Source organism: Wyeomyia smithii, chromosome 3 (assembly GCF_029784165.1).
Source record: "Wyeomyia smithii strain HCP4-BCI-WySm-NY-G18 chromosome 3, ASM2978416v1, whole genome shotgun sequence".
NCBI classification, from domain to species: domain Eukaryota; kingdom Metazoa; phylum Arthropoda; class Insecta; order Diptera; family Culicidae; genus Wyeomyia; species Wyeomyia smithii.
Genome location: NC_073696.1, coordinates 17618650 through 17632545, shown reverse-complemented (window position 1 = coordinate 17632545; position 13896 = coordinate 17618650). Strand labels below are relative to the sequence as shown.

The following is a 13896-nucleotide window of genomic DNA, read 5'->3' as shown; positions in this document are numbered from 1 at the left end:
GTGTCGTCCGGGCTCGTTTGAGATTGATTGCATGCGTTCTTATGAACGCATTCACACCAACGCGCCGTGCCCTGACCGGGACAGCGTTGAGTTGCCGTCGTGCTGCCGCAGTGCGAGAGGAAAACTATCGTTGCCGACGATACTTTATGTTGGCCGGAGAGTGCACGGAAGGCACTCGGGTGGATGCGTGTATGTGTAGTGACATATTTCGCGCGGAGTGAGCTGCGGTATGAAAAAAAAGAGAAAGACGTTCTTTCACATACACACATCTACATTTCTCAGCCAGAGCGCAGCGCGGGCACGGTCCAAGCACGGCGCAGTGTGAATGCATGAAAAGTCCCGGACGAGCCCGGTCCCGGCCCGGTCCCGGAACGGGAGCAGTGGGAATAGCCCTTAAATTTAAAAAGCGTTCTGCTTGGAAGAAAACTGGTTTCTCCGTCCGATAGGAATGGGTCGTTCTACATTCATTAGCACAATTCAGTGGCCTGGAAAATCGAAGCAAAGCCCCAACAGTTGATGAGTATTGCTAACATATGTGTGTATGTGGGTCTTTATTTACAAGCTGTTAATGAAGTTTCTTCTTACCACTAGCACTGAAATTGATTGGTTTTGCACCCCGAAACAAAAGTGATAAGCAACGAAGAGAAAAATTGTCAACTTTCATACCAATCCGATTCGATGCTGCAATCAGTATTAGAGCTTCAATTTTGTTCAAAATAATTTTATATCACTTTTTGTTTTGCCTCTTTCTAAAATATACAATTGTGTTTTATTCACTTTGTTACTACATGTCAAATTTAGTTTTGCAGAATATTTACACCTCTTCCGCGTTTGTTTTAGCCGTATTCGTAATGAACAACTGTACAGATGTTTCTCTGTTTGAGTAATAAGCGTAGTTACGTAGGGATGTGCCAAAAAGATCGAACTTGGGGAGAAAGTAAAACCGGACCCCGCGTCATTCGTAATCGTCAACATTGATAACACTCAACAGCAGATCTCTCGTTTCGGGCTAAAACTTAACGTTGCCTAATAATCGAGCTTAAACTAAGCAACTTTATAGAACAAAGTTTCACTTATCAATCATCATTCTTATCGAGTATTTCTATACCGCACTAAACCGCTCACCAGTTCGTCTCCAAAACACTCTAAACTTTGCGACTGGTAACTATAGAAAAGCTAACGTATGTGTGTGTGTGTTTTTTTCGCTGGCTAATTGCCCCAGAGAAAAAAAAAGAGATGAAGGCAAAATGCATTTAGTCCCACGAGTTTCACACGGAGACAACGTGTGACCTTTAGTTTGGAAACATTAGATTTCATTGTCATGTAAGAGCATGGTTTGCACTGATGCTGTAATATTCTAACTATTCTTCAGCTTGCGTTCCTTAGCTTTGCCTAGCGATGACCGACGGAGGGCGGAGGACACGGCCAAGCTGAGCGAGGAGGTCGATGGCGGGGGCGGGGGTGATGGTGGCATATCTATTACTGGTACTAGTGCAGCTACCGTCGGCTGCGATGGATCGGCGCTTTCCAACGGCAGTTCACTGATCAGGTCCTCTCAAACGTTGCCCACGGGGTCCTTGGTTTCTGGAATGAGCGAAAAATTAAAGAGAGAAGAAAAAATGAGGGTCAGACACTGAAACTTAATGAGAATATAATCGTTATAATTTATGTGTGGCAAGCACCAAACGCGCTGTGGACGTAATGAATATCTAATGAATTTAAATGCTATGGTTTTGGAGTACCGCGACTTGTACGGAGACACAGTCACAGGCTGTAATGGTTTCTAGCTTTGATGGTGGGCTGGAAAGCGTTATGGTTACGAAAGACGTGGCGCAATATGCGCTAACGTTCACTTTGTAATATAGTCAATTTTAATGTCGGTACCTAAACCGTTGCACTTTAATTTTTGGGACGATGTTGCGTCTTGAATCTTTATAATAATTAGAAAATATCACGAAAAGGTCTGTTTTACAGCAACAGGACGCTCTATAGCTCTCCATGAATTTTGTTTGGAATCAAATAAAATCACACATAATGCAATAATGCAATCATAAACATTGCTTGGTTAACGCACAAATGAATAAATTCGAACTGCAAAGATATTAGGGCGCACTCACGGTATAAAAGGTGTAAACCTTTTTTCAAAATTACTTCATTCTATTAGCTTCGTAAAGACATTCCATGAACATTATACTGTGTCAACAATTTAATTTCTCATTTCGAGTTTTTTTTTACGGAGACACAGGGAGTTGGTAACCCTTGTAGTTGTTGGAAACCCAAATACATTCAGTGCCGGCAGTCGTGAGATGCTGATTATCAGTGCGAAGATTCTACAGATAAATCGTTTTTCTCAAGACATTACATTTTGATATGCATTTGAATTTTTTTAGCGTAAAACTACATCTCTCAGGAAGTTCGGCTACATAGGGATGTAAAATGAAAATCTGAAACCGGAAAAAGTGAAAAATATGACCAATTTAAAATGTTAATAAATCGGTTAGTTTTCGATGGATTTTCTTCGTTCTTGCAGCAATATATTAGAAAATCTTCTAAGATTCCTCCCAAATGCATAAAATTGTAATTTTATTATTCGAACAATTGCACTGTTGAAAATTGTTAAACCTTGTCAAAACGCAAAACTCGACCTCTGATTGGTCCTTATATGATTGCTTTCCAAGCACGGTCGACAGAATTATAGACCTAGTGATTCGGAATGTACTATTTGGCCTTTATAAGAGCCTGTTTCAGTCGAAGCGGTTCATCAGGATCGTTGAACAGAACAGACGTTTTACAAACTGAGAAAGGTTTACGTTGTGTACTTAGTATATTGAGGTGGAAGAAACCGGAACGCTGCAATCCGCGGCGGATGAATCTTCCACGGGCACCAAGCCTAAGCGGAAGCACCCGACATTAGTGACGACGAGCTGGAAGCGGAGTTATTGCGAAAAAATACCTTCAGTAAGCTGACGGAGAAACTTAAAGCCACCAAGAACCAGCCGGCTCCAGTGCACAGTGGTCCAATAAGGCAAAAAGTGGAACTTAATTCCATAGCGCCTTTCACCTTCATCCTAGCCTTAAAGTGTCTTCGGAACAATTGTTTGTATGAATGACCCGCATAATCGCCAATTGTCAAAAATTATGAAAAGTTTACTATACTAGAAATAAAAAAATTACTTTTTTTGTGTTAAGAGATAGAAGAATAGTTTATTCTGCAAAGTTGTAGAAGATTCGAAAAAAATAAAACTTTGTTGAATAAATAAGAATCCTATCTTATTTCGGTACAAAGTTATAAAGTGTATTACATGAAACTTACTTAAAAGTTAGTTTTTTGTAGTAAACTTTTGTTAGTTGCATTTCACACGAAAGTGTTGTTCGGAGGAATTATTAGGGCACACAAAACACATATCTTTGCCGAATGCTATACATCTCCAGGACTTTTCCTTACAAAGTTACATACATCAACTTATTTTTTCGATAACTTCAAAAACGTATAGTTTAAAAAGGGGCAAGTGAAATCATGATATCAATACTTTTCTTTGAAGTTAAGCTGAAGTACTATAAACCCCTTTAGGTTCCACTTGTCCCAATCCACCCAATCCACCCATATTAGAGTACGGCAAGGATATGTTACAGTAGGTTTTCATATATCAAATATACTTACTTTTTTGTGTTAAGAGATAGAGGAATGGTTTATTCGGCAAAGTTCTAAAACGTGCAAAAATATGAAACTTTGCTGAACAAACAAAATTTGTATCTTCATTGAGTACAGAGTTACACAGTATATTCTACAAAAGTCACTTAAAAATTAGTTTTTTGTACTCAACTCTTGTTAGTTACATTTTAGAAGAGAACGTTGTTTTAAAGAAGCATTTGGGCATACAAAACACACGCTTTTGTTGAGGACCATACATCTCCAGGACTTTTCCTTACAAAGTTATAGTACATTTCAGCATATTTTTTCGATAAGGGAATCGTACCCTGGAGAGAACTTTCATATGTTACTCACACCAGTTTTATTATAATAGGGGCTTATTTTTGTTAGAAGGAGAGTCTACAAGGGTACTCTAAATAGAGGGCGCTACACCTGACTTTTGAACGTGACTTGATAGACGAATCTATTTGGTGAAAATTAAAGCAGGTTGCATTAGAGCATATAAAGGACAACAGTAAACGAAACAACGTTCTAGAAGATACTGATAACATTGGACTTCAAAATTTCCTATTTCCGTCCGTTTCTATATTTAGCCCCATTGTGGTGTCTGTTCGTTGGGCATGGAAACGCGCCGGCCTTTGTGTAACTAATTGCGTTGAAGCATATGAAGGACAGCAGTAAACGAAGCAACTCTCTAGAAGATATGCATAACATAGGACTTAAAAAAAAGTTTTGCCGTCCGTTTCACGATTTGGACACACTGTGCGGCGTAAGGTTGAGTGTGCCGATCTGGACGAGTCGTTTAAGCTGGTACTCTTTAAAAAGGGGTACACCAAATTGAAGAAGATGCAAAGCAAAGCAAAGCCTTGGTGCTACTCTCCGATTCGGAACTTGACCTTCTGTTTACTATACACAGACTTCGCAGCCAACTGTTGAGTGTACAGGACAATTGCGGGGCTAACGCTACGACCCTACTGACACTAACAGTCTCTCCCGAGCCGAGACTCGAACCTACGACAACTGGCTTGTTAGGCCAGCATCGTACCTCGAGACCAGCTGGGGAGGCAACTTGAAGAAGATGAGTGAAGTTAAAAGCATTGGCCACGTCATCGTAAGTTGGGAAGCTTACCGCAACAAACGTGCTGATGTCACACAATGCATGAACTGCCTGTACCATGGCCACGGAACCCGAAACTGTCATCTGAAGAGTCGCTGCAACAACTGTGGTGAACTGCACGCTACGGAAAAATGCAAATCTAATGCACCCGCCAAACGGTGCGCCAACTGCGAAGGCGCTCACGCTGCTACGGACTGCAACTGTCCCAAGAGGGCCGAATACATCAAGATTCGGCAACAAGCGACAACTTCGAATCAGCCCGGAAGAAACGGAAACATAAGAAAAAGTCAGCATGTGCCTGCTCTGAACGAGTAAAACTTCCCAAGCATCCTACAGCCCGCCGGTGTACCAATCTCAGTGGGCTCTCCGTCAACTTCCAACGTCTGGACAAACCAACAGAAGGATGAACGGAAAATCGACCCCCGTGGTAGAGTAGGAGTACGAAATTCACCCTCGAGTCCCTCCACGGAAGGTAGCAAGAATGCGTTCTACGGATTTGTCGAGCTGTGAACCATCTTCAACGAGTTTTGCGATCGTATGAAGCAGTACAAGAATAAATCGGACCAAGTACGAGTCGTTGGCTATATGGTTTGCAAATATGGGGTCAATTGAGCTTCGCTGCATCCGTATTGCCAACTAGAACGCTCTCTTTGTAAGGGCAAAAAAGATCGAACTGCGCAACTTCCTTGCTCAACAAACATCGACGCAGGAGTTATAACCGAAACCAGGCTGAATCCAACATCCAACTTCTCGCTCCCCAACCACACCATGGTTCGGCTAGATCGCCCCAACTCCAGTAGTGGCGGTGTTGCTGTAATCGTCAAACACGGCATCCACTACGAAATATTCCCGCATCCAAATCGAGTATCATCGGAGCCATCGGAGTGAAGATCCATGCTCTCCATGGAGGCATCATGCTGTTTGCTGTCTACTATCCTCGTTAGTGTGGGGAACGCAACGGTACATCCAAGCTCTACGCGGAAGACCTCCAAAAACTCACCGATACCAGAACCGGCTTTGTGGTGGCTGGTGACGCGCGCCATACACTGTGGCGGAACCGAAGCTGCAATAAAAATGGTGATCTGCTGGCGGAACACCTTAGCTCAGGCACGTATGCTACTCACTTTCCAGACGAACCAACCTTTCTATCTCCAGCTGGTACTACGTCGACACTGGACGTCTTCCTAACCGACCTGGGCCTGTCTAAGCCGGTCACCCACTACGAACTGAGCTCCGACAACTACCCAGTGGTGTGTGAACTCGAACTGGATCCAACACCTGCTCCGGTCCAGATGAGGAAAGACTATCATCGGGTCAACTGGGTCACATTCCGCCGACTGGTGGACACACGCCTATCTGACGAACCGATCCTGCCAATCTTCGAGGAAGCAATTCATGCCGCAAAGGAATCCTGCGTCCGTTGGGTACAGGTAAGGCGTCAATTTACCGCAATTGATGCCCACATATGAAGGCTAATCCAACAGCGAAACACCATCCGACGGCAATTTCAGCGTACGGGCTGCCTGCTAAAGAAACAACGAGCTGCCATTCTCAAGCGTATCATCGCAGACTGGGTGGCAATAATTCGCAACGACAAGTTCGCTGCTGACATTGGTCAAATGTGTGACCATTCAAAGCCCTTCTGGAAGGTGGCAAAACTACTGAAGCAGAAACCGAAAGCGATACCACCCCTGAAGGACGATCAAGGAGACATCCTGGTGTCTCCCTCCGAAAAAGTGAATGCTATCGCCAACAAGCTCGTCTTGGCGCACAACATCGGAGCCAGCATGGTAAGCCCGCACGAGGACATGGTTCGACAGACTATCACCTAGCTAGAACATCAAATCCACGTCATTCCTGCAGCCAGCCAGGTATCAGAGAGTGAAGTGAAAGCTGCGGTTAAATGTGGCAAAAATATGAAAGCGCCAGACAACGATGTCATCTTCAGCCTGGTACTGAAGAAACTGTCCAGCAAAGCTTACAGTTTTCTTGCGGTCATCTTCAGAAGATGTTTTGAGTTGGAACACTTTCCGACCAGATGGAAAACATGAAAAGTTATTCCCATTCTGAAGCCAAGAAAGGACCCGACTCTACCTATAAGCTACAGGCCCATCACACTGCTGTCAGCGTTGTGCAAGGTCTTCGAAAGGCTCATACTCCAGCGCATGTTGGGGCACAACGAAGAGCACGATTCCGGAACAGTTTGGCTTTCGGAAAGGGCATTCCGCCGTTCAACAGCTGGTTCGAGTCGAAAACATTATCTACCGAAACAAATCACTCTTCAACAACACTGCCATGGCACTGCTAGACGTCGAAAAAACCTTTGACAATGTGTGGCACGACGGGCTGATCCACAAACTTGTCCAGTCCAGGTTCCCGTTGTACCTGATCAAAATGGTTAGGAGATACCTGAGCAATCGGCGTTTTCAAGTCCATCTCTATGGAACGGACTCGGAACAACACGGCATTCCAGCTGGAGTACCACATGGCAGCTTATTGGGCCTAATCCTCTGCAGCATATTTACATCAGACATGCCCCCACTTCCCAGTAGGTGCAAACTATCGCTGTACGCGGATAATAGCGCAATACTGGCAAATGGACGAATGCCAAAGAACTAGATCTGAGCAATAGAAAGAAAGTTAGAGCGATTTGCAACACGCCTCGCTACGGCCGCATAAGCTAAACTTGAAACTTTAAACGCGATTATCTCGGAATAGTGTTTTCCGAAAAATGACTTTGCCGTGATCCTGATTGCGTGTTAACTACTGAACCGATTTCCTTCATTTTTTTTTTAATTTTCGTTATTAAATTCGCCGGTCCTTGAACGATCGCTTTTTAAAACATACAGTTACATTTTGCCGGGAAAAAATTTTAATGCAATTTTTAGCGCTTAAAACGTGCTTTTTTTGGGAAAAGCACTCCCGTTTGCACTGAAAACAAAATACTCATAAAAGCGATCGTTCAAGGACACGGCACACTCCAAAACTAATGAAATAATATGAGTTTTTTGAATTCAGTTGACCCGCTGAGTCTCTATCAGGATCCCCGCAAGCCTTTAAGAAAAAAGGCGTTTCTGGGAAACGGCCATTACTGCAGTAATAATTGGTATATCTCATAATCGAACGTATTTTTTGTTGTTGATAAACTGTACTTTCAGAAAAATATTGCTTTGATGCAACAAAAATTGTGCTATGCACTTAAAAATAAATTCAAACTACCTTCATATTTCCCGACCGAAAAGGTATATAACCCCTTGAACCATCAAAATAATGAAAATATGAAAATAAAAAAAAGCGACAACAGATATTAAAAATATTTAACAAAGAAACCGAAGTTGAAAACAAAACATTGTCAATCTCTTGAAATGTTTCATCATTGTACAAAACAGAAAGAATTTAATAAAGACCAATTTTAATGTAAAAAAATAAAACGAAGCGGCTCATAATAATTCTAGACAGCGACAATAGTACCAGTCAAGGGGGTTAGTAACGAAAGGCTGAAACTCAAAAGGCTGAAAAGTATGTTTCATAACGAAAGGCTGAATGCACAAAAGGCTTAAACCACAAAAGGCTGAATGAACAAAAGGTTGAAACTTTTGTAACTTGAATCATAATCGTTGAAAAATTCGGACACATGGATAACAAACCTTTATAAGGTGACAGAGTTCAATGTTTGAGTATTAATTGGTTTGTGCAATGGAAAATTAATTTTCGGCAACATTTGAAACTATACACACTTGACTCTTGTACACGTTTCCTAGATAATTCAGGGCGAGACGGCCGGAGGCCGTGAGTGTGCGCCGGCGACACGCCGTCGGAAGCGCCGGCCACTGCGGGGGGGGGGGGGGGGGGTCAGCCAATTTCCACAAAGTTAGTGTCAAACAAATGGTCTAGCTGTCTCATGACACCCTTTTGAATTTTACTGTAAACGGACAGTAATTTCGTCTGTAATGTACCGAAATATGAAAATCACGAAACTTCATTATCTCAGAAACTACACAACCGATTTAATCAATATTATTATCAGATGAGCGGGCTAGTTAAGGGTTAACTGATGAATTATGATTGAACACGTGGTTCCAAAGTTTGGCTGCCTTATACGTTCCCATTTCAATTGATTATAATCGAACTTAAGCAACCGTTATGCATTAAATTGTTAAAAAACAACGAGAGTCTATTATCTCAAAGATTACATGACCTTTTTGAACATAACTAGTGTTATACGAATGAGTCATCTCTTAAACTTACAAATAACAAACTTCATAACAATTTGATATGTGACTCAAAGTTTTTGGAAAGAAAATAAATTCAAAGACTATTTAAAACTACACCTGCTTTGATCGATAAATGTGGCCTCTACATAATTTTTATGTGGTATCGTACTATTTGAACTTTCCGAATTCATTGATTCCTTGCGATGTGTTTAAAGTCTGCAAATGCACGACGAATCGGCCATAGGATATGATCAAAGTCAAGTAACAAATCGTATGAAATGTTTGGTTTTATCGAAATGACAACATCTTCAACTTTTGGCTTCTGTACATCGCCTTAATTCTGAATATATTCATATTGGGCGGTATACGGTCATTCTCAGCAGATTTTCTGGCATCAATCTGACACCGGAAATACTCATATTAGGAGATATTTAGTTATTTTGGTTGTTTTCCACAAACTAAAAATGGTCGTCTTTAAATTCAAAATGGTATCCAGGGTCAATGTTTGGTTTCTATGCATCATCTCGATTACGGAACTATCCATGTTGAGTATTATTCGGTCATTTTCGACTGTTTCCTAGAAGTTGCCATTTAGCGATTCAAAATGGTGCCTGAGGTCAATTGTTAGCTCATTGCATCATTCTGGTTCCAGAGATACTCATATTGGATGGTATTTGGTTATTTTAGGCTGTTTTTCACAAACCGGAAGTCGCCATCTTGGATTTCAAAACGGTATTCAAGATAATTTCTGGCCTCTGATCGTCATTCTGGTTGAAGAAACACCCATATTGGGTGTACTTCGATCATTTTCCGCTGTTTCCCAGGAACCGGAAGTCGCCAACCTAGAATCCAAAATGGGGTCTTTGGTCGATTTCAGCTGCTGTGTATCATTCTAGATTCGGAGATACTCGCGTTAGACGGAAATCGGCCATTTTTGGCTGTTTTCCAGAAACCACAAGTTGCCATCCTACAATTCATAATGGTGTCTGAAGTCGATTCCGAAAATACCCATGTTTTTCCGAAACCGGAAGTCGCCATCTTAGAATTCAAAATGGTATCTGTGGTCGAATTTAGCTCTTGTGTATCTCTCTCTCTGTCCGGATATTATTATATTGGGTGGAAATCGTTCATTTTTCGCTGTTTTCCAGAAACCGGAAGTTGCTATCTTACAATCCAAAATGTTGCCTGAGGTCGATTATGGAACATATTTGCTACCACTAAAAACATTTACCTGCCAAATATGGTTCCACTTAGTTGATTTGTTCGCGAGATGTGCAGAAATTTGTGCAGAAACATGTGCTTCCATAAGAGGGAGGGGCTTCGAACTATTATGGACATATTTAAAACATCCACATGCCAAATTCGGTTTCATTTGCTTGGTTTGTTCTTGAGTTGTGCAGAAATATATGTTTCATTTCTATTGGACCCCTCCTTTACAGAAGAGGGAGGGGTTTCAAACTATCATAGGAACCTTTATCGGGACCAAAAACCCCTACATACAAATTTTCACGTCGATCGGTTCGGTAGTTTTTCGAGCCTATATGGATCAAACAGACAGACAGACCGCATTTTTATATGTATAGATCACAACATCAATGTTTTAGAACCTAAAGAGTGAATATACATTTATTGGATTGAAGCGTTCATGTGAATCTATTTTTACAAATAAAAGTTTGATTGAGAAAGGCTGGGTCTGACCGCTAGGTGGACTAATTTAGGTTTTTTTAATGTCAAACAGCTTCATAGTTCAAAGTGGAGGAGCAACTACGAAACGAGCGGTCGTCAAGCTCAATTTCAAGCTAGAACAGTTTCGTAGTTTTAATATACGCTTTCGACATGGGTTAATTTTAAAAGTAAGAAATAATGATAATCTAGTTATTTTAAGAGTGAAATTTCATACTCAGTGAAGAAGCTTTTGGCAGAAATTGCCTTCAACCTAATAACACCAAGTAACTTTCTAATTAATAAATTTATCGAAATTCATTCCTGCTACGCAAAAGATGTGCGCCAGTTGAATCCAATCATGCAGGTTACAACTTCGAGATGCATGACATTGCGCAAAAAAGAGAATAAATCCCGTACTAAATAATGCACCATGCACAATGCGCACTACCATTTGCCCAGTGGTCTGTGAAACGCTTTGAAAAAGCCACGGAACATTACTTCTCTTTGATGTATCAGGTATGTTGAGATCTACCTGTCTCCCGCCACCCATTTCCTGAGGAAACACCTTTTCTAACCCGAATGTAATTTTAATGAGAAGCAAACAGGGGTGGAAAACTTTTTACTCGATACTCGGTAATCATCCTTTGTGTTAGAATACTATCTAATCACAATGAAGACTTTAACACCTTCATAAACACAAAGGCCCCGGTTTCGGAGCGGAACCCACGCATGAGTCTGGTCTTTCCGGCAGCAAACAGAAACTTTTTGTAAATCATAAAAACCTTTCCCGTCTAGCTTTGCTGCAGATTTGCACAAGTATTCATCATGGGAATGCAAACAAAAAAAAAAAAAAAAACGCGGTCAAGGGTGTCTCTCCACGCAGGTATTTTATATCCTACGGAATCCTAGTCCGTAAACTGATGCCGTTTCAACTCAACAATCCACCTGGTGGTGCAGAAACCCTGCAGAAACCCCATTTTACTCCCACAACGATGATAAAAAGATACCAAACTAATGATTAAAGGCATGAAATATGTATTCATAAAAAGTAACTGCCGGTGCCTTTTATCTTTCACCCTCGTTGCGTTTTTTTCTTCTATGTGCGCCCGGTTGCGCTCCATTTGTGCCTTTGCTTGCACCAACTGACTATTTTTACACCATCAGGCTCACGGTTAACCGTCGCAGTTCTCGTGATGCTTTTACCCACCATGAGGAACCCACTGGCACTTTCCACCACACGAGACAGACCATGAAACCGCGCGTTGGCAAAGCGATTCCGTCGAACAACAACTGGTTGAGCTTTGAGCCTTGAGATGTCACCGTTCCTGTTGGTCACGCAAGGGAGAGATAGAAAGAGAGAGAGAGAGAGTAGGAAAAAAATCACTAGCCCTTTGCATTCTGTCACTGATCGCGCACCCTTCAGCAGCTGAAACACGGTGGATTATCCTATTCTGCATTACAAGCAGCATAATGGAAGATAGTTTTGTGTTTTGCTCTGTTGAGGTAAACCAGAGGAAGCCGGCCCCGTACTGGGGAGTAGAAAATTATCGCAGTTCCAGCACTTAGAACTACAACCATTGAATGTAAAAGTACTAGTGGAGTACTTGTTTCCCAGAGCAGCGTGAATGACGTTGAAGTTCTGCGATGGTCCGAGCTGGGACCTATCGTTCTGTGTTTTTGCGAGTGTTAACTGCTTACTGAGAAAATATTACATTTGCGTTATGCGCTCTTCTCTAGTTTTGAATTTGACTTTATCATATTTGTTTGGTGTATTTCTCTTCTCCATGTTTTTTTTTTTATACGAAATTCCTCTACCTACACACCGATGGCTTGGAATCGATGTTTCACTTCGTATTCTAAACCTTCTAAATGACCGATATTAATTTCAATCAGCGCCAGAGGGTCACAGATTTATGACATCTATCGTGTGCTAAATACTGTCGGAAAGCAGCTACTAGTATAGTCCTAACAGCCGACAGCCTGTAGAAAGAATTATCACAATTTATCATCGCCTTTCTGCCACCTTCGCCGTCGAACACAAATCCTTCTGTTCTGCTTTGCATTCTGGATAATCCGACATTATCTAAATATCTAACGAGCCAGAAGAGGAAGCATCCTATCTGCTGTAGAAGCATTGGAATCTGTTGCACTATCAACCGATATCCTGCGGAACGGAACGGAAGCAGCGTTAGTTGATGGGACAGGACATTCAACTCTTCACTCTCCACCGTCGGTGGGACGTCATCCGTTCCAATCGTACAGACAACCAGTCAGCAGTCGGTGCGCCGAAGCTAGACAGAGACCGTAAGGCCACAAAGACCTTCTCAAATTAGCATAATTTATGCAAAATGTTTGTTTTCGATTTGCATGGCTTTGGGGTTGGGTGTCAAACTTCCAACGGAACCACAAGAGGACTTTGGCATCAACCGACCGAGAGGGAAACGTCAAGTTGACGGCACACAGCCTTCAGCCATAAGCTCAGAAGGGGTTTTGTTTTTCGCCTTGATTGCTGTTGCTTCGCCTAAGGAGAGAGCTGGAGGACGAACATTTCCTGAGTAGTCGTCAGCAGTTCAAACTCCGATGGGGTATACCCTCTGGAAAAAGTGCTTTCGATATGTTTTTTTCCCTCTTCGTTGGTAAGTCAATAATGGGTCGTACATCAAGCGTTACTATCACCCCTTTTTGATTGTCGGAACCTATGAATAATCGTTTTATCATCCGAGCATATTATTCGTTTTTTACGGCTTAAATTTGCGGTTGACAGAATTGTTTGTGAAGTATTGTGGGGCTTCAGTTTACATTATTTTTACTAAGCCATTATTTGTAAAGCGTTTTTTTCATTGAATCCGCGCATTGAAATAGGTTATACATGCCTAGGGGCCATCCATATTCCACGTGGTATGTGGATGGCCCCTAGATTAAATTATGTTTATGAAATCTGGATCTAAAAAAGCTTTAATTTTTGTTTGTTACTGTATAATGACGTATTGGAAAAAAATAACAACCTTCAAAACCTAGATCCCTGGATATTATTCGGAAACAAACCATAAGTTTACACACATACCATAAGTTTTACTGCAAAATTATTTTGTATTTTCGAATTGATAAGCATTGTTGACCGTTTTTATCATTTTTAGAATAGTAATTCTGACCTATTTTCAACATACCTTCACTGCAAAAACAGAAAATTGTCTGTCCGCTTTATATTTTGTTAACATTCTTGATACTACGGTTTATGGGCTATGAAT

At 41.6% G+C, this 13896-nt stretch overlaps 1 protein-coding gene across 3 annotated transcripts in view; it reads right to left on the bottom strand.

The window, feature by feature from the left end:
* Positions 1-398: 398 nt before the first annotated feature.
* Positions 399-13896, bottom strand: part of LOC129733351 (potassium voltage-gated channel protein Shaw) — a 325848-nt gene continuing 312350 nt past the window's right edge. For all 3 annotated transcript variants that reach the window (XR_008729460.1, XM_055695164.1, XM_055695163.1), the window contains exon 10: positions 399-1584. Coding sequence is in view for 2 of the 3 variants with exons in the window: in XM_055695164.1 (XP_055551139.1) it covers positions 1556-1584 (29 nt within the window). In the remaining variant the exon portion in view is untranslated. The remainder of the gene's footprint in view (positions 1585-13896) is intronic.